This window comes from Macrosteles quadrilineatus, unplaced genomic scaffold, assembly GCF_028750875.1.
Source record: "Macrosteles quadrilineatus isolate MER2022 unplaced genomic scaffold, UCM_ALF_1.0 Scaffold_5__1_contigs__length_97177068, whole genome shotgun sequence".
Classification (NCBI taxonomy): Eukaryota; Metazoa; Arthropoda; class Insecta; order Hemiptera; family Cicadellidae; genus Macrosteles; species Macrosteles quadrilineatus.
Genome location: NW_026542598.1, coordinates 57970947 through 57985974, shown reverse-complemented (window position 1 = coordinate 57985974; position 15028 = coordinate 57970947). Strand labels below are relative to the sequence as shown.

The 15028-nt window shown below is 31.9% G+C and overlaps 1 protein-coding gene across 2 annotated transcripts in view; it reads right to left on the bottom strand.

The window, feature by feature from the left end:
• Positions 1–398: 398 nt before the first annotated feature.
• The window catches only part of LOC128994123 (uncharacterized), a 271028-nt gene continuing 256398 nt past the window's right edge, over positions 399–15028 (bottom strand). For both annotated transcript variants that reach the window (XM_054418409.1, XM_054418408.1), the window contains exons 3-14: positions 14441–14588; positions 12409–12476; positions 10882–11133; positions 9889–10105; positions 8231–8310; positions 7475–7671; positions 5409–5485; positions 4962–5026; positions 4252–4332; positions 2660–3103; positions 1624–1842; positions 399–927 (exon numbers count right to left, since the gene is read on the bottom strand). In XM_054418409.1, the coding sequence (XP_054274384.1) occupies positions 824–927; positions 1624–1842; positions 2660–3103; positions 4252–4332; positions 4962–5026; positions 5409–5485; positions 7475–7671; positions 8231–8310; positions 9889–10105; positions 10882–11133; positions 12409–12476; positions 14441–14588 (1952 nt within the window). In that variant the 3' untranslated portion in view covers positions 399–823. The remainder of the gene's footprint in view (positions 928–1623; positions 1843–2659; positions 3104–4251; positions 4333–4961; positions 5027–5408; positions 5486–7474; positions 7672–8230; positions 8311–9888; positions 10106–10881; positions 11134–12408; positions 12477–14440; positions 14589–15028) is intronic.

The window sequence follows — 15028 nt, the reverse complement described above, 5'->3', positions numbered from 1 at the left end:
AAAAAATATAACATAATTACATAGTGATGAAAAAAGTGTTTATAAGCAGTTTCACTAAATAATAGTATAAATTTTAGCCAATATTCGGGCGATCAAAACAATAATTGCTTGCGCATAAAATTTTAACACTGTTGAAAACTATAAAAAAAATGTTTACAAATCATAGTTTCTTCATAGAACCAAATGACTGATTCATTATAAAAATAATAAACTATTAGTCTATTATTTGTTTTTTTTTGCTCCTGAAGAAGTCTTAAGCCAATATATATAAAATTTTGTTTGTTAAAAAAGTGTGTAATAGTTTATATTTTTTTAATGATTTACAAGTCATTTAGTATTAGCAAATTTAATTTTGATCTAATATAAACGATTTTATGTAGATAAAGTTCATTCTATTAGAAATAGGAAATAAATAACCGAGTTTACTTTATTGTATCACAAAAAAAACAAAACAACAAACTTAGACATATATATTAAAATGTTTATCTGTACACTCAAAATATATATGACGTGTTAAAATATTATGTCTTCATAGATAATTAACAAAAAAAAATAACAAAATATTTACCTTAACACTCTCAAGGTCCACCTATCCACTTTCTCCCTAATCTGATTACGTTTAAAAGCTATAAAAACTTTACCTTAGAAACTATGTACAATATGTTCATTTATATATAAAGACACCGCATTTATCACGATTGGAAACAAACTAAAGAGTAGAGTAACCAATTCATCAGATGCTGACGGAAGGAAACCGGCTAACTCTGAGTGGTGTAACCACTTTATTGGCTAACTACTTTGCTAGGTTAAGTCCTGATTAAAATCACCTCTCTGGCCTTACTAGGCAAAACACCACTGAGAGCAGCAGCATGCAGAAGTAGAGGGAGTGGCGCAGGCTAGACGCTGTGTTTAGCTCCTGGCATTGTCCTGGAATAAAAATTTGTTATAAGTGTTTTGGTATAAATTAAATTTAAATTATTTACTTTAACTCATGACTGAATGAGCTCCTCCTTCGACAAAGTGAATGAGATATCACAGTTGTTAAAACACAAATACATAATAAAATGCAAAGATTTTGTAGATAATTTTTTTTTAATTGCAAAAGGGGAATCCACTTTTGTAAAAGATCAGTATTTAAAGTTTGCTTGGTTATTATTCTGCTGATAAGCCTGCTGACATTAAAATATATATTGGGTTTCCCAACATTATTTCATTAAAACAAAGATGAAAGATTTAATGAAAGATTTTTTGTTTTTGTAGTAGTTTAGTTCAGGGGCTGCATCAAGGGTTCATAAGCTGGACATTGCAGAATAGCCACCTTCTTTGCAGTCACTACTGATTTACCCATAAGACATAGACCACAGAGTAGTTTTTAGGCATACTACATATAAGTGCTTCCCTTTGTTTTTCAGAAAACAATCTTTCCTTTCAAAAGACGTTAAAAAGTTACAACAGCTTTTAAACATCTAAATCAAATACCGTGTCAGTAACTCAATTCCTCCTTAGATCATCACATGTGCCAAGTAGTCTTTATATAGGAACGAACAGTTGGCACATAAAAAATATTAATAAACATAACAAGATTTGATTTGAAGAATATTTAGTTTATCCTAGAGATTTCACCTTCACTAGTAATGTTGAATGCCAACACTCCGGTGGATCCAGGGACTATGTCTCGTCTGCAAGTATCAGCGCTGGTCGAGAACATGACCACATTGTCTGCTTGGCTCTGGTAGACGAAGCAGTAGCGCTTTGCCCCTCGCGAGCTCCTTGACAGCGGGGTGGTGATGAGGTAGTGAGTAGCGGTGGAGTTGTCAGACCATCCTCCGTGGCAAGAGTAGGCTGAGGAGCAGGAGGTAGAATTATCAACTTGGTAGAACATAATAAGATACAGGGAGGGCAGGAGAAAGAGAGTGGTTTTTAATACTGTGAGAAATGTTAGGGGAAACGTTCCTATACAAATGTGAAAATGCTAGTATTTCTACGGTTTAATTTTACATTTGTACTATTTCATTTCTACTTGAAGTTTATCAAAACAAATATAAATTTACACGTTTAAGAATTTTAATAATGCATTCAAAATTAAAACACCTAACAATAATATGTGTTAAAAAGTAACATGTAAAAAAATATTATAGAAATTTGAAATTAGATTTAGTGAGAACTAGCTGTTACCCACGGGCTTCACCCCGTTTGACTTCATAAGTATTAATAACATTATTGGTTATTAACCAACCTAACCATATATTGGTTAGGTTGAGCTGAAATAAACAAAACAGAATACATTAATACAAACAAATAAATACAGCTGAGGTATTTTAACATTAGGTATATTGAAAGTTCCCTTTAGAAAGGAATTACGACCTTAAAGGGCAATTTATGAATTAATGGATAGTTTTGGAAGGTTTCTCGTCATGACAAACATTTTAAGTATATGGTTTATGGGGGTGTGACTTGCAGTTTTCTCAAAAGTTCATGGGTACTTTTGGCTTTATATATAGATTTTCATGACAATTGGATATATAATTACCATTCTTGGAATAATAAACTATAAATTCTATCCCAGTATAAATTATTTTAATGAACATGTGAAATTCAGTGTAATTTAAACCGGAACTTTAAAATCTTAACTTAAACTGTAAAAACAAAATCTCCATACCTGACACCATATTGTTGTCTGGGGAAGAGCATTCTGATCGAAACTCCATCGTGTCAGAGGATGCACAGCCAACCATCAAAGTCTTGAAGTCCAAGGAACAAGCTTTTGTTTGGGAATAGGGCTCCAAATCTCTCCTTGGTCTTTTGTGGGTTCTTTTGAGATGGCGCCCTATCATGTCATAGTTCCTATTTTTAGATTGAAAGGGCTTTTCCACCTTGGATTGTTTCAGGTTTCGTTTTAGCCTGATTCTTCTGTTGTACAAGTCCTGAATGTCAGTTTGTCCCTCGGTGGTTGTTATCCACTTTACCGCACTGTACCCCTGATGACGTGATATGTTTACCGTTGTGTCCCGAGAGTGGGACCTCGTGTGTCGCTCTCTTCTGCTCACCCCATTCACCGAGAACCGGCCAAAGTGGGGGCATTTTTTGGTTTCTGGGTTTTCAGCTGGAAATAAGGGAAAAAAATTAACAGATGCCAAAAATTCTATTTAAAATTTGAGGGTAATACATTTACTATTTAAGCAGTCATCACATTTGTTTTTTAAATTGTTTTATGGATCTTTGTAATAATCCAACGTAAATTTTTGTAGCCTGAAGGCTAAGAATAATGTCGTGTTGAATATAAATAAAATGTTATGGCATGTTATGGTATTATTAAACATAAATTGCCGGCTAAATTAGACTAAATGGTTCTTTTTTATAAAAAAAGTTGTTAACTGTACTGTACTGTTATAAAAAAATTAAAAAAAATTACCTTTGATTTTAAACATACTTTTCTCAAACAGTTGAAGGGGGGGGATATGGGTTCTAGAGGTTTTATCATGGCATGTTTCATAAGATTATAGAATTTGTAATTTAAGAAATAGCATACTATTATCAACAATTCCAAAACAATTAAATGGAGTTTTAAACCTAGTCTTATTTGTAAATTTAGCAATTTTAGTCGGTTAAATGTTGTCCAAAGAATAATATTAAATTTAAAGTGATTTATTAAGATTGTCAGTTATTGAAAATAGTGTACCTAATTTTGTTTGAATAATTTGTTACGAAGATTATAGTTCAGACCAATAAATTACATATATTATAAACGTGTATTTTATTTATTTGGTTACTTTTAAGGAACCGTAGGCATTGAATGATGCCTGTTATTCTTAATACTTATATAATTTTGCAAACTATTGAAGTTAAGATACACATAGTCTAATTAATAAAGTTCTTGTTCTTTGTTTAAAATAGGATTATTTCAGCAAGTGTATCAGATTTTCCCTAGTTTTAGTGTTAAAAACCAACTGGAATAGTATTATATAATACATAACCTACACATTAATAACAGAACCTGAAATACATAATCTCTTATTAATCATTGACATTTACTACTAATTTTTTCTCTCATACATAATACAATTTACAAAGTAATTCTTAATCATAAATCATACTTGGTTTAAAATGTAAAACGATCTAGAAAATAGTGTTATTTTTAAAAATATATTGTATACTTATATTTTTCATTAAATTAATGTCTTATAACAGCCGATACTAAATGAACATAGTAATACACACCTTAGTAACAAATCAGTTAATAAAAATACTCACTGACTAAAGTAATGAACGGAATAGTGTTCCTGTCAAAATAACCAGAGTTGCATGCGTCTTCAGGCCTTCGTGTAAACCCTCCTGAAACATTAGATATAATGATATACATGACTTACATACAGACACCTAATACAGTACACATAATACGGTATTCATTAAATTTACATTATTTCACAAATGGATTTACGTATACTTGTCCATTTAATGTTTGGCCAATTTGATAAGCTCACTAGAAAATTTTTATTTTGTTAAAACTATAGTTAGGTTAGATAGCCATCAATCAAACCACAAATAATATATGTTGAATGTGTTTACAATTATACTGGATTAACTGTAATTACATATCTAAAATATGTTAAGAGTTAAACTGCTATATGAGTAGTACAGTATATATTGTTTCTTTAAAGTATTCGGATAAAGCTTTTAGTAAATTGAAGCAAATCTATGAGGCTAATACCAGAAAATTGGATGGATAATATTTTGCTAAACTATTTCAAAATTGCATTTATCGATTCATTCTAGATAGGTTTTAGTAAATTAAAAAGAAATATTCGACGATGTGAAATCAAGGGAAGAGGATAGTTGTGATGTTTATTATGTGCTCGCTGGTAGTGATGTTTCCAAACTAATTCAAAATCCCATCAATTTTTGTAAAACCTTTACCTTCATATATGCTGTAACATTTTATAATATTAATCTTTTTTCAATACCTGACTGGACCTCGATGATGTGGGCGTCTCTTTTGTGGAACATCATACACATGTAGCCGTTTTGGCTGAAACAAATTTAAAATGTTTAGTAAATTGTATGTGTGAATTCAGATTTATTTACAATTCACAATAATTAGTAAAAATTATATACAAATAATTTAGTTCTGAGAATACTAGTTAAAAAATTTTACACAATTCATAAAAAATAGATACAATATTAAGTAATATCATGAAAACTATTCCGTAGATGTAACATTTTATTAATACTGATTACTTAAATTTTGAGGCTTCAGTAGGCAAGGATTATTGTTAACATCTTTTCAATAGGTCTATTAAAATATAGAGTCCAAAATGTTAGTAATCATATACAATTCTAATTTAACTGGTCCAAGGTTTAATCTGTGTAAGTAGCTTATAAGAAGGTATAAAACTTTGTACAAAACCTACCATCCTACAGTGTAGTGGGTGATGATATAAGCCACTTCACTGTTGGCTTGGAGAATCTCTGAACACACAACTCGAACCTGCAAATAAATATATATTTAACATACGTTTCGTACCTTAAATCTGCAATGAACAATAACAATCGAATTGGTTAGTTATCAAAAGTCAGTACAGTAATAGTGAATATAGAATTACACTAAATGATATTCAAAATATAAAAGAACCATTTTATTGAATTATTAAACACATCAACCTAAGCAGAATATTTACTAACAAACTTAATAATAATAAATCAGCTGATGTATTAATTACTTATACTTTTAACTATCTAACACTTTTCCCCTCTTTCTTTTTACACGGATTCAACAGCTACCATTCTTTGTCTCATCTGGTCCGCATGTTTCCTTTTTATAACACCTCCACAAAGTACATCATATGAGTACAGTCCATTTTTATTTTTCACCATTCCAGCTGACCAACCATTTCCATGTTCATTCTTAATCCACACATCTTCTCCCTCTTCAAAAGTTCGAACTTTTTTGTTGTCCCTCCCTTGTTCTTTCCAAAGCTTCATCTCCATCTTTTTCCTAAGATTAGGTTTCATATTGTCAAAAATTGTTGGTAGTCTACGACCGAGAAACAATTCTGCAGGAGCCCTACCAGTTGTTTTCTGAGGCGAGTTTCTGTAGCTAAAAAGAACATTTTGAAGAGCTAGCATTCCATCTCCAACATCCTGCTTTGTTGTGTAGAACCGTCTTTTCAAAGTACGAATTAGTCTTTCCACAAGTCCATTACTTTTAGGATGGTAGGGAGTTGTTTTTATGTGGTTGATAGACATTTAACTATCTAACAGTGAAGACATACTGTAATACGTTATGGTTGAAATTAATGCATTACATCTATTTTCATTGATGTCTGAACAGTGTTTATGTAATTAATACAGTTAAAAGGAAGACCAATATGCCAGGGATGTAGACTTTGATTGCAAAATCATAATATCCTTAGCGGAATATCAAAACACCCTTGGGCAACCAATTAATCAATGTTAGCAATTACCTTATTAACACAACATTGTATACTTTGTAAACTTAATTTTCCTGTTACCTTAGTAATGGGTCAGTTATCCTTATCCATAGAGAGTATTCAATACTCACCTTTTATTACATATATATTTTAAGAATATTTAATTTGGAATATTATAGAGGTTAGCAGTCGTGTGATTGACATGTAACACATTTTGTTTAGGTTTTGAAAATTGATAGAATGTTTATTATACAACAAAAAGTAATTTATAAAAGATGCTCATTAAAAAAATATAAATAATTTAAAGACAAAAGCCCATAAAGGCATGATTTGCATGTTTGAAAAATGTCCATGGACTAAAACATGGGGATTGCTGTTGGTTTTGTTTTACCAAATAACAAAACTATTTGTATTTAGGTACCTGTACATTTATACTAAATTTGGTGTATATTCATCAATACTTCAAAGCTTATAATAACCTACATTTTCCACTTAACTGACATAATGGCCTTTTGTGAAGAATCATAGTTTGACAATTTTCCAGGCATGCATTATGCTTGCTATTTCTTTCTCCTATTTTATTACTCCTTACATCTGAAATTTGTTTGCTGACTAACCTACTGACTATCAAAATCTATCTTATTGGGAAAATAGTTTGATTGTATTGCTTGGATATATAAAAATTCCCAAAAACACTTCATAATTTTTCCCATTCATCTTCTCGAGTATAATTATTTCATATTAAGAGTTTAGAAACAAACAGAACTTATTTACTGTCCTACCGACTGTTATCAAAACAATGAGTTTGTTCTAGACCATAAAATTACCAATGCCTTCCCTCTACTTGCCACTGCACTGCTGATATCTAGCTATTCCAGCTTAGTGTTTTGACACCTTAAATATTGCACACATACTAACCAACTGAATTATAAAATCAGAGCTAGATTGTGTTCCTAACCACAAATTATTGAATATATTCACAAATCCTGGTCTTATTCAACCCATAATTCAATGTGAGTTTTGCTCTGACATCTTCTGCTACCAACCTCCTGTTCCTTGTCGTAGGCAGACAGCTGCTGCTGCACCACAGGCCCCTCGCTGGGCAGAGACCCCAGACTGGTGTTGGATATGTGGAGTGTTGTGTTGCGATGGTGGAACTTGTAGGAGCTGCGGTAGTCCAGAGTGTACCATTGGTGATGCTGGGTCAACCACATGGGGAACTTGCACTTCTGACTCGCAGTCACTGGAAAATATGGAATGTTTCAACATACATCTATTACTTCACCATTAAAAAGATTAAAAGTCCTCTTTTGAATCCCATAAAATATAAGAAAATACAAAGACAGCTTATTGTGACGCTTTTTATAGACCCACACATACAGCATACATATATAATATGGTGAACATAATAAAAAATAACGCGTTATAATGTAGATTAATTTAAACCATTATTGATGCTCCAATCGAGTATGTTTACGGTTAATGTTTTACTTTATAAATAAGTGACTGTTCTGAGGCTAATAAGTGTGACTAGTGAATCAAACTCCTTGGTTAGCCCTTAACATATGCTAACATCAAAGTTTATAAATAAGAATTTTAAAATATTTAACCACACAATAAAGCTACAACATGTAACCAATATAACATAACCACCATAACAGAGTAACTCTGTGATTTTTTAGGAAAAGCTAACACTATGATAAAATTAGCTGCTGAACATAATTTAGTTTTACGTATCTAATACAGGGTAAAGAAAGGCTGTAAATGAATATTTTTTATATTAATGTTGTGTTTAAGCTTACCTTTTTTCAAAGTCATTGTTCTTGACCCCTCCATGGGGCTGAAGAGTCCATTACATGTGGCGTCTCCAGACTGAGCAACTCTGAAAAAATATTAATATATTTTTAAATAGTGCAAACATAGAATGTAACGCATCAATCAGCTATAAAACAACTAACAGACATTACAACACATAACAACGCAATCTTTTTACCTTAAAATGATCCATTAATTCTTTACTCGTTTAAAAGGTTGTACTGACTTCCAACGAAACATTTTAACGTCTTCCATTTAATTTGCAGGGATAGTAATTTGTCGGTAATTAACTAGTTCTAGCTATGTTAACAATCAATTTTAAATACAATTTTACAATCCTATTTAGTTCATTATACTGTTTTGATTTCTTTTTGGATAACATCTAAAGACCTTCCTAACTTTAGGTCAGCAAAATGAATTATGTAAAATCCTCGTTACGTTGATTTTAAAATAGATAAACTGGATGACGGATTATTTTCCTTTAAAACACTAACTAAGTAGTTGATATTGAGGGAATTATAATAAAGAAACACCCACGAATCAATATGGCTTCCAATAAAAACCTCTTAATAGCTGCAATAAAACCCCTAAGTGTGTGGTATTATGGATCGAAGTAATATTGCTTGCCTTAATACCAGTGGCTTTTACTGCCAATAAACACAATACTTTATACTTCTTCCCTTTCCTTTATTGCTTTTTACAATGTTCAGTGTATTTCATAATCAAAGAGAGTATTTTACGTTTAAGTGAAAAATTAACTGTAAAAATAGTCAAATAGCATTAGCTTTATAATGTGCTAATGCGTAACGATTGGGGCACCTAAAATTCAATTTTAGATAATGCTGTCTGTCGTGAGGAAGCAACAAAGCCATTTGTAAACATAATAAAAGATAAATAATTAATAACTAAATAATTTTTCCCATTTATAAACTAATTTCCTAATAAGCAAAGATATAGTATTTACAAAGTTTGTTGTTGCCAATAACTTGGACAAATTATACAAATGATGAAATTTCAATACCTTTATACCTGCATTAATATACATCTTTGGTACAACCTTTACGATCCTGAGAGGCTCTCTTCATAAAGAATTTATGCGAATTTTTACAGAATAACTGACTGAATGTACAAACACGGACATATTGCGACGGATGTATTCGGTTTGGATCCCCGAAAATAGTGGCTTTCGAAGTGATGTCTATGTGAATGTTCATATGTAGACAAAGCAACAGACCACACCTCGTATGATTAAGATTCAATTAGGAATGTGTGTATTAATAAATAGTATATCCAAGTGTTTTGTCATTTTTTAAATTTTGGGTTTTAATTGTAATTTTTCCATAAAAACTTACAAAAATGAGAAAATTAAAAAAACAGCTTGGCTGATTTTTTTTAAGATTTCGAAAGTTATTTATGATTCTAAATAGAATGGTATAACCTCCAATGCTAAAACAATTACGGTTTTACAGTTATTGCTACTTTTGTGATTTCCTCACGCCCACCATACCCATGATAAAGGTTGTTGACAAGACAACAGAAGAAGACATGTGTCACATTACTGATGCCGTTCATTAAGGTTTATACATTTTCTAAGTTTATTACAATTATTAAACTAAAATGACACCCGAATGAAATAAACAATTACCTGTACTCGACATCGTCAGCCTTTGGCCTCGGGAACTCAGGATCCTCACCATACAGCTGCATGGCAGACTGACCTTGGCCCGACATCTTCTCGTAGACAAAACACCTGTAGCTGTCCTCATTGGAAGTGGAGTGTGTATGATGTAGAGGAACCACCTTCCCCACCAGGTAGCGGGACGAGCCCTCCTTCCAGGTGGCGAGGCACTCCAGCTCTTCCACTGCAGAGGGAATGCAGAATTAAACAAATGCAAGTACTGTACTTGTAATAGTAATGCAGAACTCAAAGTGTATGAAATTAATCAAAATGAATTTTCTAAGGTTATTTGATTGTTGATGTTAATTTTATAGTTCAGTGGACAGGTGAAAGGAAAGAATACAAACTTTAAGTGTGAGTAGATAGAAAGTGAGAAACTGAATTGAAGTATCAGTGGATGTGTATACGCGTAGTAGTAAAAAAGAAGCAGAGATTAGAGACAGTAAGCAAATGTCCGAATATGTCTCCTAGATGCTTAAGGTGAATGTTTATTGAATTTTGTACAAGAATCCAGACGACCTAATTTAATAAAAAGGTTATCATCTCTTCCATTTGCTCCACGCATCAATTTCTTAATATACATACATTTTTGTATACATCTTGATTAAATCTATTGACTTTAGAAGTCCTCAACGCATGAGGATGCTGATGTCGATTGTTTTAGCGTTACTTTATTACAAATATACCAGTTATTCAATTAATGGTTATCATACTACAACGTTTATCTATAAAGGTTTTTCATTTGGTTACACAAAATTAAAGTTTGGAATGATACAAGAAAGGTATGGGTAGTTATCGTTAACATAAACTACTTATTCACCGGGCAGAAATATGTGTTAAAACTATCACAAACTGATCCTTAAGGACTGCGAGCTTACAAGTGAGCAAAGTCGTGTAAAAATGTAACACCCAGACATCTTTGTAATTGTTTGATTATTTACAAATAAATAGGTAATTTACCTGTACTCTCAGTACCGTGGACGTCAGGACACGCCTGATATCTGAGGAGCAGTCGAGAGTCCTGAGTGCAGGAGTCGATACTGCTGACAGGATAACGACACTCGCCATGTCCTCGGTTGTAGGTGAACGTGTGTCCTCCCCTGAACGGGCAAGGCACCGAGGTAGCCGCCTCACGGAACATGGAATATAACAGGGCGTCGCCGGTGATCAGAGAGCACAGGGTCTGCAGACTGTCTCGTGGCATACAGTAGGCTGAAGGAAATAAACACACGATGAGATTAGCGAGTAAATGATAGGTCCTGAAAAATATATTTGTCAGAAACTTTAGTCTCAAACTAAATACCACGCACTGTAACCAGGTACGTAGGCCCCTATCGTATAATATCTTTTAGAGTGTGATAGAAGGTGAACGTAGGAGGCTAAAGGTTAAAATTAACGTAATTGTAAAAATGTTGATGTACTGTTATGTTGTTATGTACTGTTATCAGTACATAATCAAAATATAATTTTGCTTATGTACCAACAACAGTTTCTCGTGGGTAATATCTAATAAGCCTTGTTATCATGGTGTAATTCTTATCGAGGTTTGTACATATTATTAGGGGGGATAAAAAAACCAAGGGTTTGAAAATTAAACTGTGCTATCAGTAGTGAAATGCTATAGTAAGGTCTTGTTATTGAAGTTATAAAACCCGTGTATGCTGCCTCCTTTAACACACAATTTATGCTGTTTTACCAAATTTCATCAAGTTACTTTCAAGTTACTAAAATAAAGTATTAGTATCGTCTTGAATGTACCTTTAGAGCATATAATATTTAAAAAAATACTGGTTAAAAAGCATATTTTAAAGTGTATTTAAAGTATCTTATAAAATGTAAAGTTTTGCAAATTAATTAGCTCACTCCTATAACTAACAAATAAGAAATAATGCACCACACAGAAACTCAGCTACTATACTAGAACTTAACAAGGATTAAATATATTAGCACAACAAACTTACTGTAAGAATCCAATCACATTTGTAACAAAGTTTTCCAATCAATTTCGCAAGGGAGTAAAGCGTTATTTTGTCAAAAGCTATGTCGGATTTCCAATCACAAGATTGATTGAAGGCCAGTTGCGGACTTAACTTCCTTGGTTTGATTCGCTTGAAGTCATATAAACTGTAAGGGGCCTTTGGAGCTATTACTCTATTTATTTGTACAGTAAAATATATTTATATCCTGTCTTATTTATGGAATAAATAAATAATTGAGAATCCAACAAATAAACAAATAGACTAACATACTAACAAGTACGAGTGAATATTTAAACTTTATTTGAATAAACTTTGATAAACAAAGTACACACAAGTTAATTAACTGATTAAGTTAAACAACAAAACGTTGTTTTGGTTTATTAATTCATCACAAGTAGTGCGAAACATATTTATATGTTTGACGTCATCACAGACATATACTGTATTTTATAGCTGAAGATTTTACCCATAATATTAACCTACTATAAAATTATGTAAGGAGACTTACTTTCTTTGTACTGTAGGACGTTTATATGCTTTTCGTGGATCACCACACATCGGTAGCAAATGTTCTTGCTGGAAAAAACCATTTCATATTAGTTACAAAATTAGCCTCAAATTTTAATTAAATTCAATCTTATCTACAATATTAAAAATGCATTTAAATTATTTGTCTGAAAAGGATAATTTTTATAACGATTTAAAAATAACACTGCTTTAGGTCGCTCCAAGGCTATTTTGCCTGTTTTGTATTTACTGAGCCGTTAAATGATAAGGTTTTCTCACCAAAGACTTATTTACAACAACTACAAACAATTAACAAATAACATATTAGAGTAACAGAACGATAGCTATAATAGGCATACAATGTTACTTTCGTAAAATAACAATATGAATATGCTGCATATGTACTTATGCTTTTACAATACATTGTGGTATGGAAATGAACATATTTTATTGGGTTATAGTAATTTACGTTTGAATTTGAATTTTTCGTACAGACACTATGCACTTCTGTAATGAATTATGATAAATCATCGAAATCATTCCAGCAATACTTGGAATTTAATTACTCATTTAAGTATTTAAGATGAGAGGACATTCAAGTTATAAAATGGCTTATAGCAGAATTTCCAGGAAACTAATTTATTTTGTATTTGTAAGTTTAGAAATCATTTATCAGGTTTATAACTTAAAGAGTTATAATGTTAAGACAAATAACGATATTTGAGTTCATAAGATATTCAGCTGATGTTTGTTGTGATTAATTATAAAGTTAATTTGATGGATTACGTTCGGATAAATAGTTGTGTACCTACAGATTTGTACTAACATCATGCTTAAAATGCTACAATAGGGTCACTTATCAAATAGTAAAAAAACTCAGTCCATAACTATTATTTGGAAACAAAATATTACAATTTTCGATCATGTGCAGAAGTTTGAAAAGAAGTTTTATAAAACGGAGAGAATCAGTTGTCCGTTACAACAGGCTTTTAGCGGATTGTTGACCAACCGGAACGTTAATGACTACATAAAGAGAAGCATAAATGGTATCACAGCCGTTATCTGATAAAGCGTTTGATACTTTGGACGTTGCCGGCATACGGTAGCGTAAAGGCTTTTACCGTAATGATCGATTGGAAAGCATTTTTAATAACAGTTTGTTTATATTTAGTAGAGTTTTATACCAATTGCTTGCATAAATCTTTAAACCCTTTTATCCAGCTCGTGTGTATCACAGGGAAAATCTACGCATACTGTTGGAAAGATATTTTCCTGTAGATGTGTAAAATCCCTTTATAAATTAAAATAGGCTCAAAAATAAGCACAAAATATGAATTTAAAATTTTGAAAACATTAACATTGATCTTATGGGTTGGTGAAGAAATAACAACGAAATATAAACAAAAAATCAAAACAGAAATAGAAGAAACTCCAATCACATGTTTTATTTACAGTGTGGGGTGAAAATAGAGACGTCTGTGCATTACATATTTTTGGTCGAGTTTCGACCACTGGACGACCTTAATAAGTATTCATTATTCAACACATTTAAATGTAAAAGTTTTAAATAGATGTTTAAGAAACAATACATTTTAGGCGATACTTGGTTTAAACTTATTAAACCTATACATAGCACACATCCTAACACCGTTTTAGATTGTCTGGATCAACAAATAGTCGAAATTATTTCCTTACACATCCCAAAATAAATGCAGCGTAATGCTAATTTTAATAACCAAGATTCTCGTAGCAAGTCAATCCAAATTGAGAAAGTACGATGATTGTAATTTACTAGCCTACACTTTTAAATGTAAATAATCATAATTACATTTAAGTACCTGACTTTTTTGATAGTTTGAAACTCGACCAATTGTCCTTGATCATTGGGTTCTTGGTAAATGACCCATTGCTAATGAACAATTTAGTATTTGTAACAAAGTTACCTATTCAAGGCATGTCACTTCATTTATATTTACATGATTTGGCTAAGCACGCTTATTTGCGTATCAATTTTTAGAATAAATCATACTCACTCGTCTACTAATAGGAACTTGTCGCCGTCCGAGAACAAGCATCGACCCTTTGTACTGAGTCTAGCGTCTTGTATTGTGATTGGCTGCCTGATCCCGGACTGGAACCACGTCCCTGTCCATCTTGTGGGGAACCGGCAGCCCGTGTCGGCTGCAACAATAATAGCTCATTAGCACAGGACACCCTTGAAAGTTAATAAAAGGGTAGGAAAGGACAAATAAGTGTGGGATATCTCACAATATTAGTAGGTAGGGTTAAAATAAGTAAGTTATTTTCGAACAGGTACAACGGTTAGTCCAACCTATTTCAAAACTAGATCCGATGTGCACGTGGAATTTGTTTTTCATAATGTAATTAATTCTTCTGTAGTTTCACTTTTGTTATATCCAGATTAATTATGACAATAATGTAACAATAGAAGCATAGATTGTCTAAGAAATCATTATTAATGATATTAATAGTAAATTGATGGTTGGAAGTATAAAATGCATGAGGGAACATGCGTCCCATAGAGGTAATTAGTTAGTGATTTTTTAAGAATCATGGTTAAGCTGAATAAACAAAATGAATAATTGTAGAAAAAAAAATTA